Source organism: Zeus faber (genome assembly GCF_960531495.2).
Source record: "Zeus faber genome assembly, chromosome: 1".
Classification (NCBI taxonomy): domain Eukaryota; kingdom Metazoa; phylum Chordata; class Actinopteri; order Zeiformes; family Zeidae; genus Zeus; species Zeus faber.
In genome coordinates, this window is record NC_137193.1 from 3,287,892 (window position 1) to 3,302,303 (window position 14,412).

Here is a 14,412-nt window from a genome sequence, read left to right on the forward strand (position 1 = left end):
CATACATGTACATACTTTCATACATGTACATACTTTCATACATGTACATACTTTCATACATGTACATACTTTCATACATATACATACTTTCATACATGTACATACTTTCATACATGTACATACTTTCATACATATACATACTTTCATACATGTACATACTTTCATACATATACATACTTTCATACATGTACATACTTTCATACATGTACATACTTTCATACATGTACATACTTTCATACATGTACATACTTTCATACATGTACATACTTTCATACATATATGCAGTGAAATGTAATGAATAGAGAGGATTCAAGGTCCGAGGTTCATTAGTCACATACATGTACAAAGGGTTATGTGGAGGAAAAGTAAAGAAGCTGATATTATTATATTCAATAAAAAAACACAATGATAAATGATACGTATTTACACGTTTATATTGAATGTGTAGCATCAGGTTTATTGTTCACGACCAAATCTCATCATTTTTTGTCATCTTTGGCCTCTTATTTGACATTAACCAGGGAAATACTACATTTATTAGAAATCAAACCAATTCCCAATCGACTCATCTTCGAGCTCGTGTTTAGCTTTATTGCGCCGCCTGCTTTTCGGATGATTGTGACCTTGACGTTTGCGTATGTCGGTATCCACGTCGTTCCGCGCACCCCGTCCCCCTCGTCGACTCCGAGGTGTCCTGGACGTCGCCGTCATGTCCTCCGCTCTGCGTCCAGTTCCCTCCTCGTCGTCGCCTGTTTCTCAAGGCGTCCACCATCAGCTGCGTTTCACTTCGCACACGCGCCTCTCCTGCGGCCCTTACGGTAGCGGGCGTCGGGCGCTCGGCAGCTGCCATGGCGTCGTGGAGGTTCATCGGTAAGGCTCGTCCGCGCCGACGCGGAGTGAACACACGCGTTGAAACAGTACCGCACGTCGACGAGCGCGGCGTGGCGGCTTTCTGCGCTCGGTGACGCGCCGGGCGGTCCGCTGCGTCGCTCGCCGGACCCGGGGCGCTTTGGCGTCACATTAAGGTGGTCATCCGCGACGCGCGTCCAGCCGAGGCGACCGCCCTCTTTCAGGAAGCGACCTTCCTTCTGTTTGAAGTCAACCGTCGTGCTCGTCGTCATCGTCGTCGGGGTTGTCGTGGTGTGTGGTCATCGTCGTCGGGGTCGTCGTGGTGTGTGGTCGTGGTCGTCGTTGTGTGTGGTCATCGTCGTCGTGGTGTGTGGTCGTGGTCGTCGTGGTGTGTGGTCGTGGTCGTCGTGGTGTGTGGTCATCGTCGTCGGGGTCGTCGTGGTGTGTGGTCATCGTCGTCGGGGTCGTCGTGGTGTGTGGTCATTGTCGTCGGGGTCGTCGTGGTGTGTGGTCATCGTCATCGGGGTCGTCGTGGTGTGTGGTCATCGTCGTGGTGGTGTGTGGTCATCGTCGTCGTGGTGTGTGGTCATCGTCATCGGGGTCGTCGTGGTGTGTGGTCATCGTCGTCGGGGTCGTCGTGGTGTGTGGTCGTTGTGGTGTGTGGTCATCGTCGTCGGGGTCGTCGTGGTGTGTGGTCGGGGTCGTCGTGGTGTGTGGTCATCGTCGTCGTGGTGTGTGGTCGGGGTCGTCGTGGTGTGTGGTCGGGGTCGTCGTGGTGTGTGGTCATCGGGGTCGTCGTGGTGTGTGGTCATCGTCGTCGTGGTCGTCGTGGTGTGTGGTCATCGTCGTCGGGGTCGTCGTGGTGTGTGGTCGTGGTCATCGTGGTGTGTGGTCGTCGTGGTGTGTGGGCGTTGAAACGGTGGTCGCTCTGCGGCGAGGCCGACGGTGCGTTCCATTTGAATCGGGAGAGGGGGAGCTTCCGGCTTCCCCAGGCCGGACGTTTGCGCTGGGGCGCCGGGTGCAGCGGTGAAGCGTTTTTGGGCTTGAGCAGTTATGCCGGTTATGAATTCGGAGCCGGGCAATACCGCGAAACCTGACTTCCGTCCGGTACCGGGCAGGTGTCGGGCAGAATCGCCGATTCCAGGGGTGATCTGGGATCCTCCATTTATGTCGTTCCACTTCTGGCTTTGACATTTCGGCCATGTTCAGCCATGTTTTAGGCTGGGATTGGAATGTGTGCCTATATATCACTACAATTAGCCAACGTAGTCATACTGAAGCTTATCGTTTCCAGAATAGCTTAAGGCACATGGGGAAAACTCGCGGCCCGCGGGCCGGATCCGGGGCCCGCCACATCATTTTATGTGGCCCGCGAGAGCTTAAAAGGGCTTGAAACCAAAAAAGGACATCTTCCACAACGCACATCCAGTTTGTAACCCGCGCACATTTCAGCATTTCTGGAGCTTACAGAGCTCCTTGCGCGTAGTCACCGGGTGTCGCGGCATTTCACTGCATGTATGTATTACCGTACTCACATGTATGTGACAAACAATCCCTTGAACTGGAACTTGTAATAACGGCATCCTGCCGCTGGGTTGCAGCGTTTCCATATCTGCCTTCACCTCGAGCGGTTTTCTAACAAGTGCAGGAGTTGGAAAAGGTCCTGCAAACAATCCCAGAATGTCCAACGAGAGAGAAATTCATGCAGGGGGAAGACAAGTGTCGTGACAGATGGGAAAGTGAAAACGTGTTTGTGCTTGAAGGAGAACGGGCGGTGTGTCTTATGTTACGAGGCGGCGGCGCTGACGGAGGAATACAACCCACGTTGGCATTTTGACACCGAACACGGAGCCAGGTTTGATAAATTCAGCCTCCGAGAAAAAACATAAAATTGTCCAGGAATCAAGAGGCAGACGCTGCGATGGCAGCGGAACATGTTTACAAAAGCTTCGGCCACAGATGATGCCGCAGGGAGAGCTGGCTTCACGGGGGCTGGAGAAACCTGCCACCTGTTTTTCGGAGGCTGCAATTTTTGAAGCGGGAAAACCCTTATTGTTATTTTGAGTGAATTACATGTTCTGCTCTGTATGTGTAGCAATGTATTCCATGTGTTTACAGGTGTATGTGTTGATGCAACCAAATGTTTACTTTCATCAAAACCATCTCTCATGAGTTGGGCGTACGCCCGCTGCAGGGCCGTCTGCAGACATGTGTTTTTGTAAAATGACACATCTGTCACACATGTTCTGAACGGCTCACAAGTATTTGTTGTACCATAGTTCTGCCTCTTAACTGTGACAAAAAAGGTTTGAACAAAGTTAATGTAATAACTTCTGTTTGATGATATCTGTCTTTGCTATTCACTTGATGGAGTAATGTGGGTTTGTTAACCTGATAGATTCAAGGGATTTATGTTATAATAACACGGAGCAATGTGCTTACATATATTTTTACATTTATGTAAACGCATGTACAATATTTGTACACTTGAATAAATAATAATCAAATGCAGAGACAGTTTTTTAAAAATATGTTAAAGAGTAGTGATGAGAGCACAGATGGGTTCAACCGCAGGGCATCTCTGCCTGAAGCACCTCCGACAGTGCCATTGGGTCGGCTGCCAGGTCGTCCGCCAGGGGCCACCCTTCGCTGGTGTTTGGCTCCTTTAAACCCAGAACACCTCCAGGTGGTGGAGCCGCGACCGGGACGTCTCCCTGACGCTCCTTGCAGCCGACCCTAAGACCCTTGCTTTCCCCACACCTTGTCCTTTCTTTGGAGCCAGAGCCAAAAGCTCCCTTGTTCAGCCTCCTCTGCCAGGTCTTTTGTGGCCTTCCTGAGTTTGTTTGTACCAGTGTAGGTTGGTGGGTAGTGTACTAGTGTAGGTTGGTGGGTAGTGTACTAGTGTAGGTTGGTGGGTAGTGTACTAGTGTAGGTTGGTGGGTAGTGTACTAGTGTAGGTTGGTGGGTAGTGTACCAGTGTAGATTGGTGGGTAGTGTACCAGTGTAGGTTGGTGGGTAGTGTGCTAGTGTAAGTTTTGGGTAGTGTGCTAGTGTAGGTTTTGGGTAGTGTACTAGTGTAGGTTGGTGGGTAGTGTACTAGTGTAGGTTGGTGGGTAGTGTACCAGTGTAGGTTGGTGGGTAGTTTGCCAGTGAAGGTTTGTGGGTAGTGTGCTAGTGAAGGTTTGTGGGTAGTGTACCAGTGTAGGTTTGTGGGTAGTGTACTACTGTAGTTTTATGGGTAGTGTACTAGTTAGGTTTATGGGTAGTGTACCAGTGTAGGTTTGTGGGTAGTGTACTAGTTAGGTTTGTGGGTAGTGTACCAGTGTAGGTTTGTGGGTAGTGTACTAGTTGGTGTACTAGTTAGGTTTGTGGGTAGAGTACTAGTTAGGTTTGTGGGCAGTCTACCTTGGATGGTTACCACATTATGGCTTATCATCAAAACCTGGATCCACAATATGAATGGGATTTTCACTTCTGGAAACTGACTGTTGAGCTCTATTCATGCCATGTTTACTTATCACCTGTTTATTCATGTGGTACTCATGTTCTCTCTAAATGCTGTTTCCTAACATTTAATCCACACTCACTTTTGAAGGGTTCTAGTACTCATATTTGAGTAACTAGTTGCTATTCCCACAGTTCTTAGTAACTTCAGTTTTTGAGTTTCATCAGTCAAAATGGATTAGGTACTAGTCATTATTTAATAGGTACTAGTAACTATTTCAACAGTAACTGTACTAGTTACTATTGGAAAAGTTACTAGTAACTCAAACGTAATACTACTTTGTAGTAGTGCCTTTTCCCATTGTTACAAGTAACATTTTTAGTTTTACCAGTCAAAATGTATGAGGTACAAGTAATTATTAGATACTAGTAACTATTTCAAAGGTTACTGTACTAGTAACTATTGGAACAGTTACTAGTAACTAAAACATAATACTACTTATTCATTAAGAACTAGTGCCCTTTCCTGTTGTTAGTTTTACTTTTCATTGACTTATTTTGGTTACTAGTAACTATACAAATGAGAACAGATATCTTGGGTATTTACTAGTGTGTACTTGTGGTTGCTGATCCACTCTGTATATGTACAGTATGTGACAAATAACCTCGTGAATCTGGCTCTAATTAGAGTTTAACTTTTATGAGCTTTCCTTTTGGGTCCTCAAAGGAAGTTCAAAATGATTGTTTTTTTCTCTTTTTTATTTTTTTACCTCCATTTTGTTTTTTCTGTTGTTTTGTAAAAATTTCCCCCCAAAATAAGTACATATGGATATATAGACAAACCACACCAATCGTGTGTATTTTGTTATGGTTTGAGATTTGCACCTTTTCTCGGCGAGCTTTTAAAGGTGCAGTACGTGCTGCGCCTTAGAATGAGGCGTTTTTTCATCCGCGCGGGGGGCGGGTGCGCCTTCTTAGAGGCTGCCATGCTGCGCCGCCGTGTTTCTACAGGAGCCCAGAACGGACAAAAACAAACGCCGGCTCTCCACGGGGCCTTCGTTTTTTTTCCGCGGCCACAGTCGTAACCCCGCAGTAAATACTGCTCGCCCACGCAAAACCTGAAACCATCCTCTTTCCTCCGCAGATATCGGCGTCAACCTGACGGACCCCGCGTTCCGGGGCCTCTACCGGGGGAAGCGCAAACATGAAGGTGGGAACCGCGGGGCGGAGCCAAAAAGCAAACCGCAGCTCCGGGTCCAGACGGAGCTGCTCCGTTGTTTATCTACGTCGCAAGACTCGTGTAAAAAAAAAAAAACACAAACAAAAAAAAAAACGACCGGTTTGGGTAAATGACGACCGGGTGTCACGCAAACGGAACGCGACTGATTTGCACGAATATGGACCTGGTCCAAGGGACGGAGGGCCACAAAGCCCCGCGGATCCTTCTGAATCTTCTCACTGCTTATGTCACCCCCGCAGATGATTTTGATGAGGTCGTCGACCGGGCCGTGCAGGTCGGCGTCCAAAAGGTGCGGTTTGGTGGAAAAAGAAAGTCAAATATTACACACATTTATTTTTATATATATATATTTCTATTTGTGTGTGTGTGGTTGAAAGATCTGAGCGTAAATGAAGTGTTGTTTGTTCCACAGTTTGTGATCACAGGAGGAAACCTTGACGACAGCAAAGAAGCTCTGAAACTAGCACAGAGCAGAGGTACACAACCACTGCCTTGTACATACACTATACTACTTACTGATACTACTGCTAACTGATACTACTAATTACTAATACTACAAATTCCTAATACTACTGCTAACTAATACTACTAATTACTAATACTACAAATAACTAATACTTTTAATAACTAATAGTACCACTAACTAATACTACCACTAACTGATACTACTACTAACTAATACCACTACTAACTAATACTACTATCAACCAATACTACTATCAACTAATACTACTGCTAACAAATGCTACTGCTAACTAATACTTCTGCTAGCTAATACTTCTGCAAATACTAAAATATTACGAGTATTTTAACATGGTAACTGCAAAATGAAGGGTTGAGTTTTGAGATGACGGCTTGAATAAAGTGTTTGACTTTATTCAAGCCAACGTCATCTCAAAACTCAACCCTTCATTTTGTGAGGGTTTGCATCGTTCCCTTGCATCATATTTTATTTGACCAGATGATATCATGTATCATATTTATAGATGATATATGATATGATGATATATATGATATATCGCAGGGATGGCAGCTCAGGAGGTAGAGCTTGTGGTCTAGTGATGTAAAGGTTGCTGGTTGGATCCCAGGCTCCTCCTGCTAGCATGCTGTAGTGTCCTTGAGCAAGACACTTAACCCCTCATTGCTCCTGATGGCTGCGTCCGTCGCTGTTTGAATAATTGTAAGTGGCTTTGGATAAAAGCGTCTGATCAATGTAATGTAATATAATAATAATAATCATGTATCATATTTATAGATGATATCATGTATCATTTGTATATATGATATCATGTATCATATGTATATGTGATATCATGTAGGTGTAGGGTATACCTGTGATGCTGCTGTGGCCCCGCCCCTCCAGGTGCGTTCTACAGCACGGTGGGCTGCCACCCTACGCGCTGCTCTGAGTTTGAGCAGAGGGGGGCGGAGCTGTACCTCTCCCAGCTCAGCGACCTGGCAGCCCAGCACCGCGGCAAGGTGGTGGCCGTGGGCGAGTGTGGACTGGGTGAGGACATCTTATATAGTATACTGTATATATAGCTTATACTGTATAGCTTATTATATATATATATATATATATATATATATATATATATATATATATATATATATATATCTCTTATACTGTATATCTTATATATATATATATCTTATACTGTATATCTTATATATATATATATATCTTATACTGTATATCTTATATATAGCTTATACTGTATAGCTTATATATATATATATATATATATATATATATATATATATATATATACATACAGTGGGGCAAAAAAGTATTTAGTCAGCCACCAATTGTGCAAGTTCTCCCACTTAAAAAGATGAGAGAGGCCTGTTATTTTCATCATAGCTACACTTCGACTATGAGAGACAGAATGGGGGGAAAGAATCCAGGAAATCACATTGTAGGATTTTTAATGAATTAATTGGTAAATTCCTCAGTAAAATAAGTATTTGGTCACCTACAAACAAGCAAGATTTCTGGCTTTCACAGACCTGTAACTTTTTCTTTAAGAGGCTCCTCTGTCCTCCACTCGTTACCTGTATTAATGGCACCTGTTTGAACTCGTTATCAGTATAAAAGACACCTGTCCACAACCTCAAACAGTCACACTCCAAACTCCACTATGGCCAAGACCTAAGAGCTGTCAAAGGACACCAGAAACTAAATTGTAGACCTGCACCAGGCTGGGAAGACTGAATCTGCAATAGTTCAGCAGCTTGTTGTGACGAAATCAACTGTGGGAGCAATTATTAGAAAATGGAAGACATACAAGACCACTGATAATCTCCCTCGATCTGGGGCTCCACGCAAGATCTCACTGCGTGGGGTCAAAACGATCACAAGAACGGTGAGCAAACATCCCAGAATCACACGGGGGGACCTAGTGAATGACCTGCAGAGAGCTGGGACCAAAGTAACAAAGGCTACCATCAGTAACACACTACGCCGCCAGGGACTCAAATCCTGCAGTGCCAGACGTGTCCCCCTGCTTAAGCCAGTACATGTCCAGGCCCGTCTGAAGTTTGCTAGAGAGCATTTGGATGATCCAGAAGAGGATTGGGAGAATGTCATATGGTCAGATGAAACCAAAATAGAACTTTTTGGTAAAAACTCAACTTGTCGTGTTTGGAGGAGAAAGAAAGCTGAGTTGCATCCAAAGAACACCATACCTGCTGTGAAGCATGGGGGTGGAAACATCATGCTTTGGGGCTGTTTTTCTGCAAAGGGACCAGGACGACTGATCCGTGTAAAGGAAAGAATGAATGTGGCCATGTATCGTGAGATTTTGAGTGAAAACCTCCTTCCATCAGCAAGGGCATTGAAGATGAAACGTGGCTGGGTCTTTCAGCATGACAATGATCCCAAACACACTGCCCGGGCAACGAAGGAGTGGCTTCGTAAGAAGCATTTCAAGGTCCTGGAGTGACCTAGCCAGTCTCCAGATCTCAACCCCATAGAAAATCTTTGGAGGGAGTTGAAAGTCCGTGTTGCCCAGCGACAGCCCCAAAACATCACTGCTCTAGAGGAGATCTGCACGGAGGAATGGGCCAAAATACCAGCAACAGTGTGTGAAAACCTTGTGAAGACTTACAGAAAACGTTTGACCTCTGTCATTGCAAACAAAGGGTATATAACAAAGTATTGAGATGAACTTTTGTTATTGACCAAATACTTATTTCCACCATAATTTGCAAATACATTCTTTAAAAATCAGACAATGTGATTTTTCTGGATTTTTTTTCTCATTCTGTCTCTCATAGTTACAGGCCTCTCTCATCTTTTTAAGTGGGAGAACTTGCACAATTGGTGGCTGATTAAATACTTTTTTGCCCCACTGTATGTATGTATGTATGTATGTATGTATGTATGTATGTATGTGTATATATATATGTATATGCATCTTATACTGTATAGCTTATATATGTATATCTTATACTGTATATCTTATATATATATATATATATATCTTATACTGTATATCTTATATATATATCTTATACTGTATATGTTATATATATATAGCTTATACTGTATATGTTTATTATCTTATGCTGTATATGTTTATTATCTTATGCTGTATATCTTATATATATATACTGTATCGTATATACAGTATATTATACAGTATATCTTATTTCCTGTATCTTATATATCGTATACTGTAAATCTTATATATATTTTACTGTATATCTTATATTTTGTATACTGTGTATATATATTTTACTGTATATCTTCTATATATTTTACTGTGTATCTTAGTTTACAGATATTCACTTTAAAGTGTAAAATACAAAGACACTGAACAGTTGAATGATCGGAAGAGTCTGAAAAGTTGTCAATTTTGGCCTTAAAATTGTATTGTTGTTGCTGTTTTTTAATCAGTTATTTCATTTCCTCCGGATCCTTGTTTTAAAAATCTAAATGTGTAACTGTAAACTCCTGTAAGCTGTAAGTTCCCCGGGTGGGAAAAGTCCACAACAACATTTTGCAAAGAAGGAAGTCAGTGGTACTCAGGCAGAGAAAAGGCACAAAAGCACACGCTCTGAATCTCACCACTTCAACTTCCCTCTTTCGTCCAAGTCTTTCGGCCTTTTAAAACTCGCCTGGTGTCGTGTTTCCCGGCGCCGTGAGTACTCGACGCGTACGACAGGTGCCCGACGCCGTTCACCGGCGGCGTCGGCTACACGTCACCGCGACGAGGCTTTGGGTGACGAGGCCGCTCTCACCTGCTTCCTTCCTGCCGCAGATTTTGACCGGTTGGAGTTCTGTCCCAGGGAGACGCAGCTGAGGTGAGTTTGGCTTCCGGGTTTCCTCGGTGATCCGCGGCCAGAGGGGTTCCTCGCCTCTTCTGGTGCAATTTGGGGGATTGGGGAGGTCAGTTTGCCAGAGCCACCAGGGGGGAGGCTCGAAAGCTGAAACCGAAAACAAAAAAGAAAAGTTGTTGTCAAGTTATTAAAAGACTTTTATCGTTCTCCTGGGGGGTCAATTCGGGAAAAGGAAACCCTTTACTCTCGGGGGCAAACTCCCAAGGTTTCCATTTGTCTGTTTTCGTTGTCGGGTTTTCTGACGTCCGTTCCAGAGCTCAAACACGTCGCTTCACTGTTTTGTTTTTTTTTGTTCGTTTTTTTTCCATGTGGCGCCAGAGCCATGCCGTACCAAAAAAGACGTTTTACCCGACCAGACCGTGGATGGTTGTTTTTTGTTGTTTAAGGTGGTCGCCGCGCTGGGCGTTGTGTGTACCTGCCCTCATCCTTGTCCCCTCTCGCCAGGTTCTTCGAGAAGCAGTTTGACGTGGCCGAGGAGACGCGGTTGCCCATGTTCCTCCACTGCCGCAACGCCCACCACGACTTCCTGCGTAGGACACCGCTGCCGCATACGAGAACAGTACCCCCAACGAGCAGTGCCGATGGAACGGTGTAGAAAGATCCGTTCTTCCCCCGCGCCGGTCTCCGGGGTCCCCAAAGCGTGTATTTGAAGTCTGTTTGCTAAGAATCCCCGCCCGGGATGATGCATTCTAGCCGTTATGACATGCCCCCACGGGGCTGGAGGGCCGTGGTGTCCCGGTTGCCCCCGGTAACCTCGTTTTTGCGCCGTTTTGTCCTAACAGTGTGAAGGTCAGGTCCTTAGCGAGCCGAGCTGAAACAGCCCCCCTTGGCACATCAGGACTGGGGCGCAGCGCCTGTCAGGGGCACGTGCGCGTACTGCGTTTATCGCGGGCGGTGTGAAGCCGCATGTGTCGCCAGGACGCGCCCTGCCCCAGACACGGCACTCAACCCGAGACAAATTAGTTTTGAGCCACGTTTGTTGACGTTATCACCGAGGTGTTGTTCCATCACAGACAACCAACCTTGCCTTACTAACCAACCTTAATGAGAACTCATTAAGGTTGGTTAGTAAGATAAGGTTGGACCGACTGCACCGACTGCCACCGACCTGCACGGACCGCCACCGACCTGCACCGACCGTCACCGACCGCCACCGACCTGCACCGACCGCCACCGACCTGCACCGACTGCCACTGATCGCCACCGACCTGCAACCGACCGCTACCGACCTGCACCGACCGACCACCGACCGACCAACTGCCACCGACTGCTACCGACCTGCACCAACCGCTACCGAACTGCACCGACCGCTACCGACGTGCATCGACCGCCACGACCTGCACCGACCGCCACTGACCTGCGCCGACCACTACCGACCGCCAACAACCTGCACTGACCTGCACCGACCGGCAACAACTTGCATCGACTGCCACCGACCTGCACCGACCGACTGCCATCGACCTGCACCGACCACCACCGACCTGCACCGGCCGCCACCGACCTGCACCGATCTGCATGCACTGACCTGCATGCACCGACCACCACCGACCTGCACCGTTTGTCGTGGTTGATGGTGTTGATTGTTCAACGTTTCTCTTACTTTTTTTGCCCCTTCCTGCAGAGATCATGAGGAGGAATCGGGATCGCTGTGCCGGAGGAGTGGTGAGAGGCTTTTGAAATGGGGAGTGAAATGCCCATCGGACAAAAACCTTCCCTGAATTATGGGGTGGATGTGAACGCTCAAGTTTGGGTGGGGAAAAAGAGGAGATAAAGGAAAGTCAAAGTTATTCCAGGACTTTTTTCCGAGGGTCTTGCTGCTGCAACATTTATACTTTTCAAAGGACGGAGTGCTCCTATATTGTTGTATGTTTGTTATTGGATTCAAGGCTAATCTACAACAGGGGTCAAAGGTCAACGAGTCACGTATGGGCGGGGACGTTGATGCTTTCAGAATAAAAGCCCCTTCCACGTTGAAGTGCTGCATGTAGTTTTATCTCATCGTGTCTTATCTCCTAGGTCCACTCCTTTGACGGCAGTGCAGAGGAAGCTGCCGCCATCTTGGATCTGGATCTGTACATCGGCATCAACGGCTGGTGAGGAAATGACGGGACTGTTTTTATTATTATTATTGTTATTGATATTATTATTATTATTATTGTTGTTGTTGTTATTATTATTGTTATTATTGTTATTGTTATTATTATTATTGTTGTTATTGATATTATTGTTATTATTGTTCTTATTATTGTTCTTATTAGGGGTGTTCTTATTGAATGATGCGTTCATGTACTAGGACCGCGTCACCTTGACTCCACCCGACTGTGGTAATGAATGATGCGTTGGGACTGCGTGGGAAAACTAGAAGCTGTGAAATTGTAATTCGTCACAGAAAGACGTTGATTCTTTTGGGATTTGTTGGAAATTGAACCCGAATAAAGAAGTCACCGCTAAATGACGTAGCTTTGCTTCGTCAGCTTCCCTACATACATCCACTATTATCGAAAATAAAATGGACCCCGTGTATCGCTGCCTTCAGCTTTCTTTATAATTGTTATTAATATTCTTCTTATTATTATTTGTATTGTTTTTTTATTATTATGATTATTTTTTATTATTATTGTTATTATTTTATTATTATGATTATGAATTCTAAATCCCATCTTTCAAAAATCTGTCACATTGAATACAATTGTATAACATGGTGAGCTTTGCATTTTTATTATTACTGCATTTTTAGTTCTGTCTGTCTGTATGTCCCTGTCTGTCTGCTGCTCTGCCTGTCTCTCTGTATGTATGCTGCTCTGCCTGTCTCTCTGTCTGTTGCTCTTTCTGTGTCTCTGTCTGTCTCTGTCTGTCGATCTTCCTCTCTGTATGTCTGCCTGTCGTCTTTTCCTCCCGCTGTCCGCCGCCCTGTCGGATGCTCCGTCTGCCACCATGTCTGTAGCTCCCTGAAAACAGAGGCCAACATTGAGGCGATGAGGTCCATTCCGGCCGACAGACTGATGATCGAGACAGGTGAGTGGTTCCTGCTTTGTTCATTCATGTTCACGTCCAGGTTGAACTGCGGGGCTGCAGCGTCCTCTCCGCCGTCTGCCCAAGTCTTCCGCCGCAGTTCGTCTGTGGCGCCGCCAGTTAGCGTTAGCGTTAGCATTAGCATGCGGGCGGAGGGACAGGGAGCGAGGCCGGGAGCCCGTCACGGCGCTCAGTCGTTCAGGAACGACTGAGCGCCGGAGCCCGGGGTTCCCCACACGCGGCGGAACATCTTCGTCTCGTCGGTTCCATTTCTAGGTTTCGTCGCCCGGGCGTGAACGTTTCAAACGATGAATTCTTCCTTCTGCAGATGCGCCGTGGTGCGGCGTGAAGAGCACGCACGCTGGATCCAAACACGTTCAAACCACCTTTCCCACCAAGAAGAAGTGGGAGGCGGGGCACTGCCTGAAGGACCGCAACGAGCCCTGCCACATCATGTGAGGCGTCCAGACACCCTGAGAGCTCATGTCACAACAACATTTACTTTGAAATGTTCAAAATATAATCATATATATATATAAAATATCAAGTTATATATTACAATAACACATCACAATAAATTAAATATATAATAAATCACAATAAGACATGTTGCAATAAATACAATTCATTAAACATGATTTTGATATTTTATTAATATATAATATATATATTAATATATAAAATGTATTTTAAGTCACTGAAGTATGTGAATAATATTTTTTATATTTGTTTTGTAATAGTATTTATTTTTTAGATAACCGTTATTTAAAAAATACTTAAAAAAATGTATATAAAATGTAATTTTAATTAAAACTCAAATTTGATTTCTGGGCGGAGCTTGGACGTGAGAGATCATGAAATCCATAAGTGTGTGTTTGTGCGTCCTCCAGACAGGTGTTGGAGGTGATGGCGGCCGCCAGGGAGGAGGACCCGCTGGAGCTGGCCTCCACCCTCTTCAGCAACACCCTCAAGGTGTTCTTCAGCCGTTAAAGGGACATTCCGCCCAATGGTGCCAGGAGGCCGTCGAGGGACTCACATCAATAATAATAATTATAATAATAATAATAATCGGTGGAATTTGAGGTTCAGCCATGTTGGAAACCAAAAATAAATATGGAATGAATGAGTGAGTGAACAAATGAATAAAACAATGAATATTTTTCAAATCTCCACTTGTGCATATTATGATTGTAATACATAATATTTTGAATCGTTTAGTATAATAATGCAATGCTATGATCTTCCTTTGTATTTTATTTGTTTTGATGTTCTTTTATGAGACGTTGGAAGAGTCCGAGGTATGTTGGGGACTTTTAGAAAAGTAAGCAGTGAAGCCAATGGAGAGAAAAGATTTAAAAATAAAATCCCCATTCTCCACAGAAGCTTCTCGGGGAAAAAAGTATGGATTGTGATATATATAAATGATACTTATATGTTACGTGGTACATTTGATTAACGTGTAAGGTTATCAAAACAAAGATAAAAACGTAATATTTTTTGGAGAAGTGCACATGAAACAAAAT

The 14,412-nt window shown here is 44.9% G+C and overlaps 1 protein-coding gene across 1 annotated transcript; it reads left to right on the forward strand.

The window, feature by feature from the left end:
- The first annotated feature begins 60 nt into the window (after positions 1-60).
- tatdn1 (TatD DNase domain containing 1) lies at positions 61-14,050 on the forward strand. The gene is made up of 12 exons (XM_080007357.1): positions 61-870; positions 5,438-5,503; positions 5,773-5,822; positions 5,946-6,009; positions 6,897-7,040; positions 9,799-9,841; positions 10,322-10,407; positions 11,499-11,539; positions 11,894-11,970; positions 12,822-12,892; positions 13,218-13,344; positions 13,780-14,050. The coding sequence occupies exons 1-12, from the start codon at positions 849-851 to the stop codon at positions 13,877-13,879; spliced, it is 891 nt and encodes a 296-aa protein (XP_079863483.1). The 5' UTR covers positions 61-848; the 3' UTR covers positions 13,880-14,050.
- Positions 14,051-14,412: the final 362 nt, after the last annotated feature.